This window comes from Amborella trichopoda, chromosome 8 (genome assembly GCF_054954075.1).
Source record: "Amborella trichopoda isolate Santa Cruz 75 chromosome 8, AtrichopodaSantaCruz75HAP2 v2.0, whole genome shotgun sequence".
Classification (NCBI taxonomy): Eukaryota; Viridiplantae; Streptophyta; class Magnoliopsida; order Amborellales; family Amborellaceae; genus Amborella; species Amborella trichopoda.
This window is the reverse complement of record NC_142343.1, coordinates 16,382,116-16,398,355: the sequence shown is the minus strand read 5'-3', so window position 1 is coordinate 16,398,355 and position 16,240 is coordinate 16,382,116. Positions and strand designations below refer to the sequence as shown.

At 36.1% G+C, this 16,240-nt stretch overlaps 1 protein-coding gene across 3 annotated transcripts in view; it reads left to right on the top strand.

Moving 5' to 3' along the window:
• LOC18440484 (DNA gyrase subunit B, chloroplastic/mitochondrial) overlaps positions 1–14,161 on the top strand; it is an 84,565-nt gene extending 70,404 nt beyond the window's left edge. For 2 of the 3 annotated variants that reach the window (XM_006850625.4, XM_020671058.2), the window contains exons 15-21: positions 2,372–2,439; positions 10,079–10,192; positions 10,296–10,412; positions 10,527–10,580; positions 10,667–10,772; positions 10,993–11,123; positions 13,758–14,161. In XM_006850625.4, the coding sequence (XP_006850688.2) occupies positions 2,372–2,439; positions 10,079–10,192; positions 10,296–10,412; positions 10,527–10,580; positions 10,667–10,772; positions 10,993–11,123; positions 13,758–13,826 (659 nt within the window). In that variant the 3' untranslated portion in view covers positions 13,827–14,161. Of the gene's footprint in view, positions 1–2,070; positions 2,277–2,371; positions 2,440–10,078; positions 10,193–10,295; positions 10,413–10,526; positions 10,581–10,666; positions 10,773–10,992; positions 11,124–13,757 lie in introns of those variants that run through there. The other variant, XM_088874372.1, reaches the window with a different exon arrangement.
• Positions 14,162–16,240: the final 2,079 nt, after the last annotated feature.

Genomic DNA, 16,240 nt, shown 5'->3' with positions numbered 1-16,240 from the left:
AATTCCATCATTGACTGCCCTACCAATTTATATAGAAGACATTTCCTTTGATCACCTGTGCAACTATATCTATGAGAGAGTATGTTATGCAACTATAGCGATCATATGGACGGCTACCTAGAGGTAGGAATGCTAAAGGGATTCTATCGAGAGAGAGAGAGAGAGAGAGAGAGAGAGAGAGGGAGGGAGTGAGTGCGTGAGTGTGTGGATAGGGCTGCTTTCTGTTGCTGGATAGGTAATGGGGTTTCTGTACATTGGATTTCCAAGCTTCTCGTTATAGGCTTGCAGCTGCATCCATTGAGTTGCAGAGTAAATAGAATGGCTTGCAGCTGCATCCATTGAGTCGTAGAGTAAATAGAAAAAGAACATTGGGCAGGATGCAGAGAAAAGATATGGTGCACGATAGGGGCGGAAGAGAAGGGTCTTTGACAAATAATGATGTGGTTGTGAGGATAGAGTACGCTTGGCTAGATGTATTGGAACAGCTTGAGTTAATGAGTGACCTTCTAACCATGTTTTATATCATTTTCAGGCCCTTTGGGGATTTGTGTTCTACCATGCTGAGGGTAATCGCTCTTGATTGGACTATGGCTGCCTACACTTTATGTTCTTATAGTCGAAGAAGACTCCTTTAATATCGTTAGTTGGGCATTGAGAGAGTCCCCTTTTCCATGATCATGGATAAGATCCGCATACTTAGCACATCTACTCGTCGTAATTTTACACACATTTTATAGGGAAGTCGATAAGATGGCCGGACACATGAAGGAACTATCATTTAATAAATTCATTAAACGTGCAAATGGCCCCATATGTATCAATATGCCAACAAAGCACGCAAAACAGGTGTAGTACTGTATATAAATGGCCCCATACTGTCCTATTTATCTAGCAGAGTTACTGTTTATGCCACAGTATATATGACAATTTGCTTTTGTTTTATTGTTACTTATTTCATTTTGAGGATTGCCATTTGCATTTGTCGTTTGCTAGTTGCACTTGCACTCAAACGTTTGGTGGATGCTCTTGTTAGTAATACATTATACTGCTGCCCGTGTTTTAGATGTTTCAGTGGAAATCTCTTCATCTCTTCTAATTTTCTATATATGCTATTTTCCTCTCTATTAACCTTGCTCAATTTTGAAATGCATGTCTGATTTATGGAGTTTTCAGTATTTGGGTATAGTATGGATATTTCATTTCTAGTCCTAGTTATAAGGTTGATGCTTCTGAGACTCATGTTTCCATGTCCAATATGGACAAAGTAACATGTGGTTTTTTGATATTCGGGTTGTAAGAATGAGTAATTAGGTGTTTGAGTTGTACGGGAATGTTTTTGGTATTTGGGTAGCATATGGACCAAAGGGTCCTTAAGTTCCATGTCGACCCTCAGAGCTTCAATGATTGTTAGTCTGTACCTTAGTTAGACTTTGATGTTCTAATGCTATTTGGAAGATTCTTAAAAAAAACATACAGATATGATGTGCTTTTTGGGAGGTTTAAAAAGCTTAAAATCAAGTAAACTTAGGTAGACTTTAGGGTATACCTAATTAAAGGAACCTGATCAGGTATCCACACATGACGCATCAATAGAAGGCTTAGCTTTGACGACAAATGTGGATGCTTGCTTGCTATTTTGGGTGCTGCATGATTCATCTGAATGTCTGGTCCTCATTCCCATGTATCATACTACTTCCCCTTTGGTTTGTGTTCCATTTGTTTGATCAATAGGATGGGTTGTGGCGAGGGTAGCTACTTGGAGATTCATAGTCATTCATGTATCAATGGGCATCTCTATGCTTGAATGGTGGTTTCTTGTGAATATGGAAAAAGATATCTTAATCCAGCTTCTTTCCCCCTTTATGATATCAAAAACCATGGCTTTAGTTTCTCTAAAGGCTATATGTGCCATGGGACATGTTGCTGCTAATTCTCATTTAGTGTGGAAAATTTCTTCTTTGCAACCTTGGTTTCTTCGTGATTCCTCGTGAGTAAGATTTGATGGAGTCCTGTATTAGGGAAGCCATACTCCTCTATGTTGGGCCCCATTCCTAAAATCTTTTTTCTCAGGTCTCTATGTCAATGGTTATCCTCCAAAAATGTGGCAATCTCTCGTAATTGGAGCACTCATCTGCTGCATCTCTGCAAGCGTTCCTTCGCTCCTTTCGGAAACTTTGTTGAGCTTCTTCTCTGCAACCTTTTCAGAGTTTTTTTCCGATTTGATTAGCTTTTCACAATATTCTGTTCTCGACTTTCAGTAGTTTTTTATCTGGTATTGTTACATTGCACTTAACAAGAAGGATATTTTCAAAATCTGTCTGTGTTAATATGAAATAATAGTTTCTCAATGTTCAAGTCAAATATTTTGCAGAAATCTTTATAGTTGAAGGTGATTCTGCTGGTGGCAGTGCAAAACAAGGCCGTGACCGGCGTTTTCAGGTATATTACTCCGTTCACTATTCTACTGTCCTCGTTGTGTGCAATTTGCATATAAATTTCTCTTATTTATTCGGTGGTTATGTCATTTTTACGTATAAGCATGTAAGAGTGTACGTTATCTTTGTGCATGTATTTCCTTGTGATACCATGCATATGCTTTGCATCATTATTTTGCCACCAAAATAAATATCAACACTCGTAACATTAGGGTAACAGAAATAAGCAACATATTTGTGGAAAAAGGAAACGTAGGAGGATAGTACATGATGCCTTAACAACCTTTCCCACGTTCAAACCCGAGCTTACTATTTCATTGACCCAACCCTACTACCCTCCTCTTCTTTCTCAGCTGAACCATTGGGTTTCTTTTAAGGTAACTATGTCTAAAAAGACCCTTTTTATGTACAAGCACTTTTATACCTTGATTAGTGTTTGTTACATTGTTAATATAGTTGTTGATGACATTGTTGATATGTGGTCGGGTTCTAAGGTTGTTATTGAAATTGATATGAAAAGTGGATATCATCAAATTTCTTTTCGGCTTGGAGATCAATGGAAAACAACTTTTAAGACTTAGGAGGGTTTCTATGGCATGTGGTGTTGTTGGACCGCTAATGTCCTAATTTATGAAACAGGGGGTTTGTATTTACAGTTATGAAACAGGGGTTTTGTCTTTTTGTTGGCAAATTTGTGGCTGTGTTTTTTATTATATTTTCTTTTTGAAGTTTTTTATGAATTTTTTTTTTGATGTTAACTTTAGTTTTTAATGATTTTGTTATGTACTTTCTAATTAATAATAATAATTACCAGCCATTTGAGACAAGCACAAATCTGAAGAAGTGTCCTTTATGGCGGAATGCTTGGTATTCTTGGAGCTTTTATGTACTTAAGCACAAATCTCCAGAAGTGTACTTTATGGCGGAATGCTTCGTGTTCTTGGAGCTTTTGGTCTTCAGCTGACGGGGTAAATGCATCAAGTTAGTGTGCTAGCGATTGTGGATTGGCCTACACCTGGAATAGTGCGTTTCAGGTAGAGTTTGATGCTTCACATGTGGGTATTGGAGCTGTCGTTACCAAGAGCAAGCCTGTGGCCTTCAGCCTTCTTTGGTGAAAAGTTGTCTGATCTAAGGCTCGGTATTCTAGCTGTAATGTAGAGTTTTATGCTATAGGTGCAAGCCCGTCAACATCTACCTTATATGGAGAGAGTCTATCATGTTTTCAGATCATGACACCTTGAAATTCTTAGACGCCTTGAAATTAAATGGAAGACATGCGGAGTGGATATCTTATTTGTAAGTTTCCTTTTGTGATTCGGTACAAGTTCAAAAACCAAAATAAAGTGGTTGATGAATTGAGCAGGAGGTCCTACTTGTTTGGGACAATCAGAAATTCGGTGGTCGGGTTATGAAATTCCTTGCAATTATATGTTACTGACCCATACTTTTTGTAAGAATCAATCAGTTTGCGCAGGGCGGCGAGTTTCGTTCTTCCATGTCTTGCATGACGATTTTATTTCTAAAGGGAGTCAATTATGTATTCCTTAAGGTTCTTCGTGGTTCAAGATTCTTGCCGATTGCATAGTGAAGGTCTTGGGGGGCATCGAGCTGGACAAGGCAAAGGAAAAATATCATCGGCCTTGGCTCAAGCGTGATGTTAGTTGGCTGGTAGAGATATGTGAGGTTTGTCAGATAGCCAAGAGCCAATCTCAAAATACAGCATTGTACATCCATCTTCCTGTTCCTACTAGCCATTGGACTGATGTCAGTATGTATTTTGTACTGGTACTTCCTCGCACTACTAGGAATTGGGATTCTATCTTTGTCATAGGAGAATGCTTTTTGAAGATGAAACATGTTATTTATTTGCAGTAACACTCTTGATGCCACACATCTAGCTTATTTGTTCTTCAAGGAGGTGGATTGGCTTCATGGAGTTTGTAATATCATTGCTTCTAATCATAGTTATCGGGATCTCCTACTTTGGTAGGCGATCCCTTCTAGATTCTCGATTCTGTCGCTCCCGGAACGAATCTCTAAGGGATCTTGAATTTTAAATTTTGGGATCTCGTACCCCACAAAAAATGATCCCGATTCTTGCTATTAGGGATCTCGATCAGACTAAGACAACAACCAAACTGATGATTTTATTTGTTTGTAGACAACTAGCAACACAAATATTGCTTGCTATAAATAATGAAATCCCTACTTTAAAGAATATACATAATCGTTTATTATCATACACTTTAAGGTTCGTAACAAGAGCCCCAAAAAGTTGGGATCAAGATCCTCAAAAGGTTGGAATCTCGATCCCTAACATGTGCATTGTACGGACGGCGTTCCCAACCATAAGGATCTTCTAGCATTTTACGTTCCCTTGCTCCCGATCCTGATCCCGGTGCCATTCTCGCTCTCGTTCCCAAAAACTATGCTTCGAATTGAGATACAACCCTATGGAAGAATTAGGCACATGGATCTAGTACAATCTCGCATATTACCCTAAGACTGATGGTCAAACTGAGGTTGTCAATAACAGTCTAGGGATTTATTACGGAGCTTCATAGGAGACAAGCCTGTAATTGTAAGTCAATCCACTGGAAAGTTGCCTTATGAGAACATTTAGACAACGTGCATGGAGAACAAGGTGTATGAGATAGTGCATGGAGAACAACCACACAAGGTCCTAGATTTAGTGCCTTTGTCTGAAAAAGAGCGGGCTAGTGAGCAAAGTTGTTGAATGAAAATTGGAAATGTTTAAGTAGGTTGATGAGAGGATCTGAATGGTTTTTGATATTTGGACCCTTACTACTTTTTGTGGTTCAGAGAATTTAGAGAAGTTGATAAGATTTGATGAAGCATGGAAGTTCACAGATGATCCAAACTCGGGGCCGAGTTCTCTCGAATCAAGGGAGACCAACGAAGGTCGACTATCACTTTAGGTCTGATTCATGCTTTTAGAGTCAATTTTTAGTCTAATTTGTTGGGCAAAACTGGTGATTTTGGTGTTATCTACTTTTGCCATTATTTCCAAAATAGGTTTATAATAGTGATTTCAATATCATAATGAAAAGTTACAGCTACATGAAGCTAAGCTATCATTTCAATGATTTTCTAGGATAACTCTTTCTTATTCTATTTCTTCATGGGTAAAAGTATCAAATTTGCATTCACTTTTAATTCGGAATTCTAATTACATTATCATTTCAACTGGGTATGCAAATAAAGTTTATAAATAGGCTTGTTGTTTCGCCCCCCCCCCCCCCCCCCCCTCCCCCTCAAAGGTTACTAGTAAAATTTCCAACACATTCTTTAGAAAATTCTATTAAATTTGTGTAGTCATTGAAGCTAGGCTTGTTAACTTCCATTAGTTTTCAGTCAATACATTATTTTCTTTTGAAATTTTTTTTTTGTTACTTGAATTTTCATCACCCTAGGTCCAAGCTGACTTGACTTGGATGGTTCCAAGTGAGCTTGCTAGTCCACGATCATGTGAACAGAAAACAAAAATCTTCAAAAAAGTGATCGTTAGCAATAAAATCATCAAAAAACCAAAAAAAAAAAAATCAAACACGTCGGGTTCAAAATTTAAATACTTCTGAAACTCCTCTTGGGATTTAGATCCCTTCAACCTAGTATTGCGCCTCCATTTTCAGTGGACATGATCCCCTTCTATAGAGATCAAGATCCCTTTGAGTCACAAAGCATGATCCCTATCAGATAGGGACTTGGTATCCCTTGACAGGGAAGAGCACGAGATGCTCGGGCTCCATTTTTGATATGTCTGATGTGGGATTCCAAGGGGGATTGCCAATCCCCAATCAAGTGCCCAATCCTTTCTTCATGGTATGATGGTGCAGCTAGCACTTTGCAGTGAGTCCTCAATTTCTTTGTGGCTGCCATGTGGTTCAATGTCTTATTGTGCATCTTTGGTGCTAGAATCATGAATTTTTCAACGATTTGGAAGATTGTCAAGCCAAAAATTTAATTTCTCAAATTCATGGTGGCAAGCCATCATCTGATCAAATTTAGACGTGGATCAAGCTTGTTTTAGCTAATATATGTTCATGATCCTACTAATTTAGGCCATGTTTGGATGTACTTGTTATCAACTTATCACTGATAATTCACTATTTAAATAAAATTAATCCTGATAATGAACTATATGTTGTTTAGTACTACTATCCATCATATGCTATTCGAGATAAATTTACTAATTTGTTGCAATCACATATTTTTAGCCTGAAATAGCTAAAATCAGTTGGTAATCACTGAGAAAGTAAAATTATTAAATAATATTATACATCATAATATACGAAACGTACCAAATAGCTAAAAAAATAGTATCATCCAAAATATATTGATTTTAGATAAAATAGTCTATTTCAAATAAAGTTAATGTTCATCCAAATAGGCCCTGATTTGGAGTATTTTTTAAGAAGTTTTGAAGAATTTTACCTTTGAGCATGATTCATGATTGTGACTTACATGTAGGGATTAAATCTCATACTAAGGGGTTTTTTCCAAGAATCGACTTTCTCGTTTTCCCCATTTCTTTGCATATCAGGACTTTGTTTGAGAGCAGTGGTTACTCTGTACCCCACCTTTGGGTTGGTATTACATGTCGAAACAAGTCAAGACTTAGGCATGTATTGAAATTTTCTGACATGACACATGTCTAAACTGTAGACATTCGTCTTAGTTGTGGGCACATGTCCTAAATTCTAAATAGGATTTTCAACATAATGTAGCATCTATACTATATTTTGCTTATTTTACTATTAAATATAAGGTATTAGTAATATATAAGTGCTAGTAAATTACTTGTATACCACTGTGAATACAAGATTGAAAGATGTTTTAAACAAAAATTTCTACAAAATGACAATTGTGTCAAAATCTTTAATTTGCACCAATATGCATAGGAAAAAGTTTATGTAAGGATGCAAACTTTATAATGTAGAACTATGGATGCACCTCAAAAATCCATTGGAAAAGGTAGTTTTAATGTTCAAAAACCCTTTGATTGATCATCTTGACATCGAGATGTCTGACCATGAAAATAAAAAGATTTTAAGTCTCAGAAATAGTGCATTTTACAATATATTATCTACACAGTCCACTTTCAAGATTTTCATATGTTTATAGATCTACTTGATTTTAACCATTTTTTAAATTTAAATTTTATAATTAAATATAAAAATAGATTTTGAGATAATCCTAAAAACATTTTACATCAAAATTATATACCATGATAAAATTTGAAGGTGCACCTACAGCTACGGATGCATCCGTATGCCAACTGCACCCATATGCATGTAAGAACGAAAGTTTAAAAGTGTCAACAAGAATACACGTTTGATTTATAGATGCATGTCTTTTATTGACACGTAGAAACAGCGATACGTACTGTACAACTGTACAGTAAGTGTCAATGTCTAGCACTCTATTTAGAAGGGCAGTGTCTGACACCTCATATATGTGTGGGCACTCGACACCCGTGTTGGGTCCTTTTAACATCGATTCATACCGTTATAGCTGCTTGAAAATCCCTCTTCAGCCTCTATCGATATTTCTGCTGAGGTTTGATAGCCTCTATTAGACTCTATGGGTGCTGCAGTAATGGGTTTGGAGGATTGTCTCACCAAGGCGGAAACAGAAGAGAATGTTTTCTCTTTGGAGGAATAGGTCACCAGGCCTTGATAGTTTTGACATGGCTTTATATCAAGAGTTCTGAGAGGTAGTCAAGGATGATTTGGTGGCCATGTTCGAGGAATTCATGCTGAAGTTTGATGGGAGCTCAAGACGAAATCCGGGGCTGCTGGATTTGGAGGAGTTTTTTGGGACTACCAAGAGCACACATTTCTCTCTTTGCTTGGGTCCCACAACTCATTGTGACTGCAATCTTGAGGAAGCTATGTTTGCTCTCCAAAATTCATCTCTATGTTCAATAATTAGGGCCATCTAACTCTAGAGGGGGAGTCAGCCATTGTAATTGCTTGAGCCAGTTTTCCCCTTGTGTTTGCCCCTATGTTCAATATATTTGGCTGCAAGCTGATTCCTTGGCTATTGATGTGGTCGGCCATACCTCACTTCATTACTTGCAAGCCCCCACCTCCAAAACACCCTCCAATTCCGTAATTCATATCCTCTTGTGCCCAATATTTGCCCTACCCTTCTTTTTTTGTTGACTCTTTTTTGAGATATATCTGCAATGACATCTATTGATTGCCAATAGCAGTCTTTTGAAAAAAAGAAATAGATATTTGTGTTTGAAATTTAGACATGCATACCCAATTTTAACCAACTTATTTCCTATTATATTTGTTTAATGAAAAAAATAATAATGGTTCCTAAGGGCCCAGATTGGAGCAATGATCCTTTTGGAGTATCCACCATGCTTGAATGATCTAGGGACCAAAAGAAATTCCAAATCATTCTCAATCACTACAACATCCTCCTCATCCAGAAAAGATTCAATTTGTGGCTCTGGAAATGCTTTAAATCCACTACTGCTGCAAAATAAATTTTGGACAGTCCGTTTGAATGGATAAAAGATTTGCGGGTCTGGAGCTCCAAATCAAATTTTATATAGAAGGGACTGATTTGGAGCCTTTTCTAAGGTTTTGGATCCCTCACCCAATCAAATCTGGTGGATATGTGAGGGACCGGTGCTACAAGTTGGTCCCTTGGAACTATGAAATATTTCAGATTTAATATATTTATTGATATAGTTATGTCAATGATTCCTATTTTTAAGGCTCAAATAATTGGACACCCGATACCCGTGTCTTAACACTGACACTTGCACCTGATCCCTGCAACATAGGTTAGCATCCCCTGCCATGGTGCTTTCCTCTATCTTTGTAAAATAGAGGGATAGATAAACTTATATATGGATATTTGATAGAATCTCTGTTTTGGTTTTGTTTCATTAACCTAGTAAGTTCCACTGCATTTTTGTGCCTCTTAACTAAATTCTCACCCCAAGACAAAAAGGAGAACATTATGGATCTACTTCATTTTTTATTTAACAAAAAATGGAAAAAGAAAGTACTTCACCCTTCCCCTTCCTACAGTCTGAGTTCCAAGCGAATCTATCACTGCTAATTCATGCAAAAGGTTCATATAAGGTTGCATCCTTATACTATAAAAGTAAGGAGCACCTCAAAAATCCAATACAAAAAAGTGTTCCAAAGTTGGAAAACCTTCCAATTGATCATCTTGATCTCGAGATGTATGGATATGAAGAAACAAAGAAATTTCAAGTCTTAAAAATACCGCAACTTGTAACAAGTTATCTGGACTGTGTATTTCAAGTGTTTACAGTCTGCTCGTTTTGTACTGTTTGTGGAATTTTAGATTTCATAATTAGGGTTAGATTTTCAAGCCATTATAAGGTTTCCAACACCGAAAAAATTAAGCGGTACACCTGCTATAGTATATGGTGGGTGCCTTATACAAACGTCATTTGATTATGATTTCATGTTAGACATTGGTATATGGGCAAGTTACACCGACCGTTTGCTATGAGTTTGTGTAAATGTTCAAAACATTGATGACGAGTGTGATTTCCAATTTCAGGCATTCATGCATCATTGGTTTATTTTTCCTATTCTTTTTGATCTCTTAGTGTTACTATCCAGGCTGTGTTGCCCTTGCGTGGTAAAATTCTGAATATCGAGCGCAAAGACGAAGCTGCCATGTATAAAAATGAAGAGATTCAAAATCTCATTCTTGGATTGGGACTTGGGGTGAAGGTTGTTGCCTCACATACTACCTTTTGCCTTTTTTCCAACCCCCCCCCCCTCCCCTTCCCCCTGAATACCTTTTCTTCTTATTTTTTTGCACCTTTTTTTGTAGGGAGAGGATTTCAGAAAGGACGCCCTACGTTACCATAAGATCATAATTCTAACAGATGCTGATGTGGATGGTGCCCATATCCGTACTCTTCTTTTAACATTTTTCTTCAGATATCAGGTTTCTATTTGAAGCTTTCTAGTTTATGATTTTTCTGCATGTAATGTGGTCTTAATTTTAAATCAGATCATTGATTTGCCATGTGAAACTGACCACTGACCATTTTTCTTGTAGAAATCACTGTTTGATGAAGGCTGTATCTATGTTGGTGTTCCTCCACTTTTCAAGGTTCAATTTTCAGTCACTTCCTTTGAAGTTTATATGTGCGTAATTTCTTCGGATTTCTCCAAATCCTTTTGATTCATATATTTCAGGTAGAGCGCGGTAAGCAAGTTCACTATTGCTACAATGACATGGAGCTAAAACAACTCCAAGATGCCTTTCCTCCAACTGCATCTTACAATATACAGAGGTTCAAAGGTAACTAAAGGGTGGGAGACCTCTCTCTCTCTCTCTCTCTCTCTCTCTCTCTCTCTCTCTCTCTCTCTCTCTGTTTTTGTGTGTGTTTGGTGCGCACGTGCGTCTGTGAGTTTGCATGGTTCCAGACTTCCATGTACATCTGGAAGTCTGGACCAGTGGCATACACATCGTTACATACATTCTGATTCTGTGGAATTTTTATTTTTCCTTTTTTGTATAGGTCTAGGAGAGATGATGCCCATCCAATTATGGGAGACCACTCTGGACCCTGATAAACGAGTGCTGAAGCAATTAGTTGTTGAAGATGCTGCAAAAGCAAATCTGGTGTTCTCCTCGCTTATGGGCAGTCGAGTAAGTGGCAATCTTTGCTCTCTCTGGGGATTCCTCGTGCTTTTTTCCCCATCTATAATTTTCATTGTTCCTAAAATTAAGAGTTCTATATTTTAGTTTTTGCAAGAATGCTATTGTAAACCTGTTATATAACATAGTTTAAAATTTGCTTAATAGCACTGGGATACTTTCCCTAATTTTAGTAAAGAGTATCACAATATATAGAGGTTGAGATGGATGAGTGACAAGACAAAAGATAGAATTAGAAACAAATGCATTCGGAAGAATTTAGGTGTGCCTCCAATAGGTGATAAGATGAGAGAAAGTTGACTTAGGTGGTTGGCTATGTGCAGCGCAAACCCAGTACAACACCTTGTTAGGAGGTACTAGTTGGTTCAAGTGGAAGGCTCAAATAAGGCAAAGGGTAGACCCAAAAGGACATGGTTGAAAGTAGTCAAAAAATAAATGGTGAATTATGGCCTCACTGAGGGTATGGTCCTTGATATAGCAGAATGATTGACTAGGATTAGTGTAGCTGACCCCAGATAGTTGGGAGAAGGCTCTGATGATGATGATGATGAGTATCACAATATATAAAAAGTTAATCCAGGCACAGAATTATATATTCATTTAGGAAGGTCGTGAGGTTATATAGTCCACCTCCATGTAAGTTGGGTATAACTTGGATTACAACTTAGGGAGGTATAATTTCGATTGTTTCATATGGAGGTGACTGTATCACCTCTCAACCTTCCTAGATGAGTATAAAATTCTGTGACTTAGTTGAACTCTGTATAGTCTGATACTTATTACCGAAACATTCAAATACTATCATACTTGTGAAGCTTCCAAACATAATGGTTCAAAATTTTTGTAGATTATGATCAAAAAGACTTAGCTTTTATGAAGTGTCTGAAGTCCCTTTGCACCATGATTTACTAAACTTCAGTACTTCGCAACCCATGTTGTACAACATGAGCAATTTTTAGCTCTGTTCTGCAAAGTAGTGCAGCATGCTTGTATTCAATGGTTGGTATAAAATAACCCAAGGTTTTCATGCAAAACCAAAATGTATGCACGTAACCACGCATGAAGCACACAAGAATGAGAGAGATGTCATGCTCCGGCCATTACACATTTGCGTATACTGTCAGTAAACATGTGGATCTACTGTCTGTAAACATGTGGATACACGTACTTGAGTTATGTATGCAAGTTTTAATGTCTTACACATATAGCTATCTGTGAAGTTATGGCATTCACTCAAAAAAAAAGTTAATGGCATTCACTCACGTTCATGACTGCACTTTAAGTAACTTGCTGAGTTCATGACTGCACTTTAAGTAACTTGCTGAGTGCTCTACATGATTGTATTATGATCATCAAAGCCTTTTCCCAAATAAATTTTAATATATCTTTCACGTATACCTATCTGTGAAGTTATGGCATTCACTCACATTCTACATGATTTTATTATGATTATCAGAGCCTTTTCCCAACTAATTGGGGTTGGCTCTTTAAATGATTATAAATGGATAGATATATTTGTGCAAGTACTTCCACGTGATAACAGTTTCATATGCTTCGATGTACTAATATGTCTCCATGGACATTCGAGGCAAATCTGGTACATGTTCTCATCATACAATGTAGTACAAGGCCTTCATGCATGGTCTGTACTCATGTAAAAAGTGTGAATGCCCATGTTATGAAGACTTAAATAAACCTCGAGGAAATGGTGCATGCCAATTTGGTCTATTTATTGTTCATGCATGGTTATACACTCAATCATGTAGACGTGCATACTTGCACCAGCATTATTGTGTTTATGCTTGCTTGTAGGTGCACATGACTTCCTTGGATGTATTCCTGGGCATAAACATATTTGGATATAGATGGTTGTGTTAAATTTGCAGTCATTAACACTGATCGCAGATGTGGCTGTTGACATTGCTACAACATCGGTTTGTTGTGATTTGAAGGGTTTTTAATAATCTGACATACAGCAGCATTTTGAAGTATCTGTGCAACAGAGATCGTAAATGCTAATTAGGGATTGTGGAACATGTCTCGGTGGTTGAGGCGTTTAAGGGTCTTTTCATGGTGCTTGCAGTTGAATCTAGCTACTAACGTTTCTCAAAACAAAAAAGATAAAATTCCTCTGTTAAACACTTATTGCACATATCTAACCATGAAAGTAACATGAAATAATTGATGCTGTGATTTATTTGTAATTTTATGTTTAGCTATCTGTGGAATAGTACTTTTTGGTCATCTTCCATAATAGATGTCACATATGGGTGCTTGCTGTTCTTGGAAGGAATATGGAGTTATAATCATTTAGAACCATTTAGTACTTGAATATCATTTTCTATGAGGAACATTATGTCGTATGATAGGTCATCAGTAAAGACTAGACACCATATACAGTGAATAGGAACTCAAAATTAAGCATGTATTCATGCAACGGACAACTTCTTCATTCTCATCACATTGAATTTTCTCTTGTTTCTTTTTTGGTGGTATGAGGTCATTAAAGTATTTTTATGGATATAGTAGAGTTTATTAGTTTATTCAGCAAATCATTAGAACTTTAAACCATTACTCTTTTATAATATAGTATTTGTAATGTAACTCGTACTGAAATACATACAGGTAGATTTCCGGAAAGAACTCATACAGAGCTCTGCGAGCATGATCAACTTTGATCATTTGGATATATGATTGAACGGGGCAAATAGTTAAGAAACCTGGGCACATATGTAGCAACACATTTCTTTGTTGCAATCACAGGCCAATGCAGAAGATTTAAGGTGTCACTTGTTCCCATTCTAGATGGAACTATCCTGGGCTAGAGTATTAGAGAACCACATTTTTTAGGCTGTTCGTTTAATTGTGGCCCCAACGAAAGACGGCTGGCTCGTTAGGGACATGCCTTTTGAAGCTGTTCCCGTTTCTTTGTAGTGACATGTATGAAATAATTATGTAGATATTTGAAAGTTTGTTGATTATATTTTTTTCCTTAGTCATATTATTGGAAATCTTTTACTCTCTAGAAATTTGTTGTTTTATTTTTATTTTTATTTTTAAAATATGATTACAACTATTTCTTCAACAAATTTGATTGATTGATATGAGTTGTTTTTTTGTTACAATGGATGGACGAAACAATGGTTGGGCCAATAGCTGCTTTAGCGGCAACTATCAACATTAGAAAATGTTCCGATATTCATATTAACGACTTTCAATATAAGCTCAAGATTCATAAGTGCTCTAACCATGTTTCGACTTGTGATTAATCTATAGATACCCTATAGAAAATAAATAACTACTTAAGACGTTAAGTGCATACTTGAACATCATTGACTGACACCCATAGATTCATTTCAATATGAATGGCAATTCAACCAATTTGATTGGCTATAAATATTTGATTGGCTATAAATATTGATAAAAGATGTCGAATAAAATGAGAAGTACAATACCAAGACCCACGAAGGTATTGGTAATAAAATTAGTCGAACTAAACTAAAAACGTTTCTTGTAATTGATGAGGTGTGGAGTGACTTACTCAAATGAACAAATTAGACTTGAATGACACCCATGTTTGTCAAATGAAATCAATCCTTGTTAATGGAGATGTTTCTCTGGTGCACACTAATAAGGTCATTGTTCCTGCTGAGTTACAGTTAATCTAACATTGACCATTTGGGACCTGAGCAGTGTTAAATAGCCTACATTCAATTGATGTCAGTGCGTGACTAGAATGTCTACTTGGGAAGGTAAAATATTGGTACTTTTCGATACGTCTATACGACGTGATACTCTATAAATAACGATACCTATCCACCTAATGGACCAATTGAGTGACACCAAAAAATATCTAAAATACCTTTAAAATACTGAATCAAATGCATATCTATTTTTTCCTTCATTTTTTATTTGTTGAAAATTTTAATTTCTAATTTTTAATTTTATAATGTTCATTATTTTAGTATATTTTTATATTTATATTAATTTTTTTAAAAAAAGTTCGAAATCTAATCAGCTGATTAGTGAATTGATTTGTTTTCCTTACCAAACAAAAGAAGACTCAAAAGCGAATCTAGCAACATGAGTCGTAACCATCATCATTTTATCTTTAATCACATAGGATTAAGAATTTATAATGTTCTAGTTCATCTTTTTATTTAAATTAGTTTAGTACGTAATTATTATAATAGAAATAGTTATTGTAATAATTATAACAACTGTAATAGCAATGAATATTATTTAGGCAACCATACTTATAGAAAATCATGTTTGTGGTATTTGTATCACCCTAAATTTTACACACGATCTCTTCATCCTCACAATCAATCCTACAAAAAACAAAATTTAATTTGCACTCTAGACATGGTCAAAATTAGTAGCCTCCAACAATGAATCTCGACTGTCCGTTTAGTGAATTTCAAGATCTAGGCCTTTCCAAATTCAAAATCATTTTTTTCTTTTTTAGTATTGTTAATCTAATTATCATAATACTATATAAAAATGTTGGGAATAAAATAATCCTTTCGAGACCTATATCTAACCATCTCACTAAAATGGATAGCTTATATAATTGGGTTAGAAAAACACTTTTGAGGGTGCTTTTCAAAATTTTCTTTTTCAATGATTGTTCATTAAGAGTGAAAAGAGTGTATATTTCAAATTTTGGATCAAAAAAATAGTTCTAATATGGTTTTTGAAGGTTGTTGCATCATATTACTATACAACTGTTGCATGAAATCACTGCCATGTTAAGTAAAGGTTATGTTAGGGTTCTCACACTATGGAGTAATATATCATTGTACTTAATAAATTTGGACACTTTTATACCCTTGTTTTGTACATGGAGTATTTTTTTTATAATCGTATTTGTGGTCATTAAGAGGGGTATGATGTCATCCTCATGAGGTCTGATATCACCCACATGGAGCATATTAGTGACATTTAATACTCTATGTAGGTGATGTAACATCCCATGTAGATGACGTCACTCCTTTCTAATAACCAAAAATACCATTATTTAAAAAAAGTTCTATATACAAAACAAAGGTATATAAATGTCTAAATTTTGTTAAGCACAATGATAAACTACTCCATTGTGAGCACCC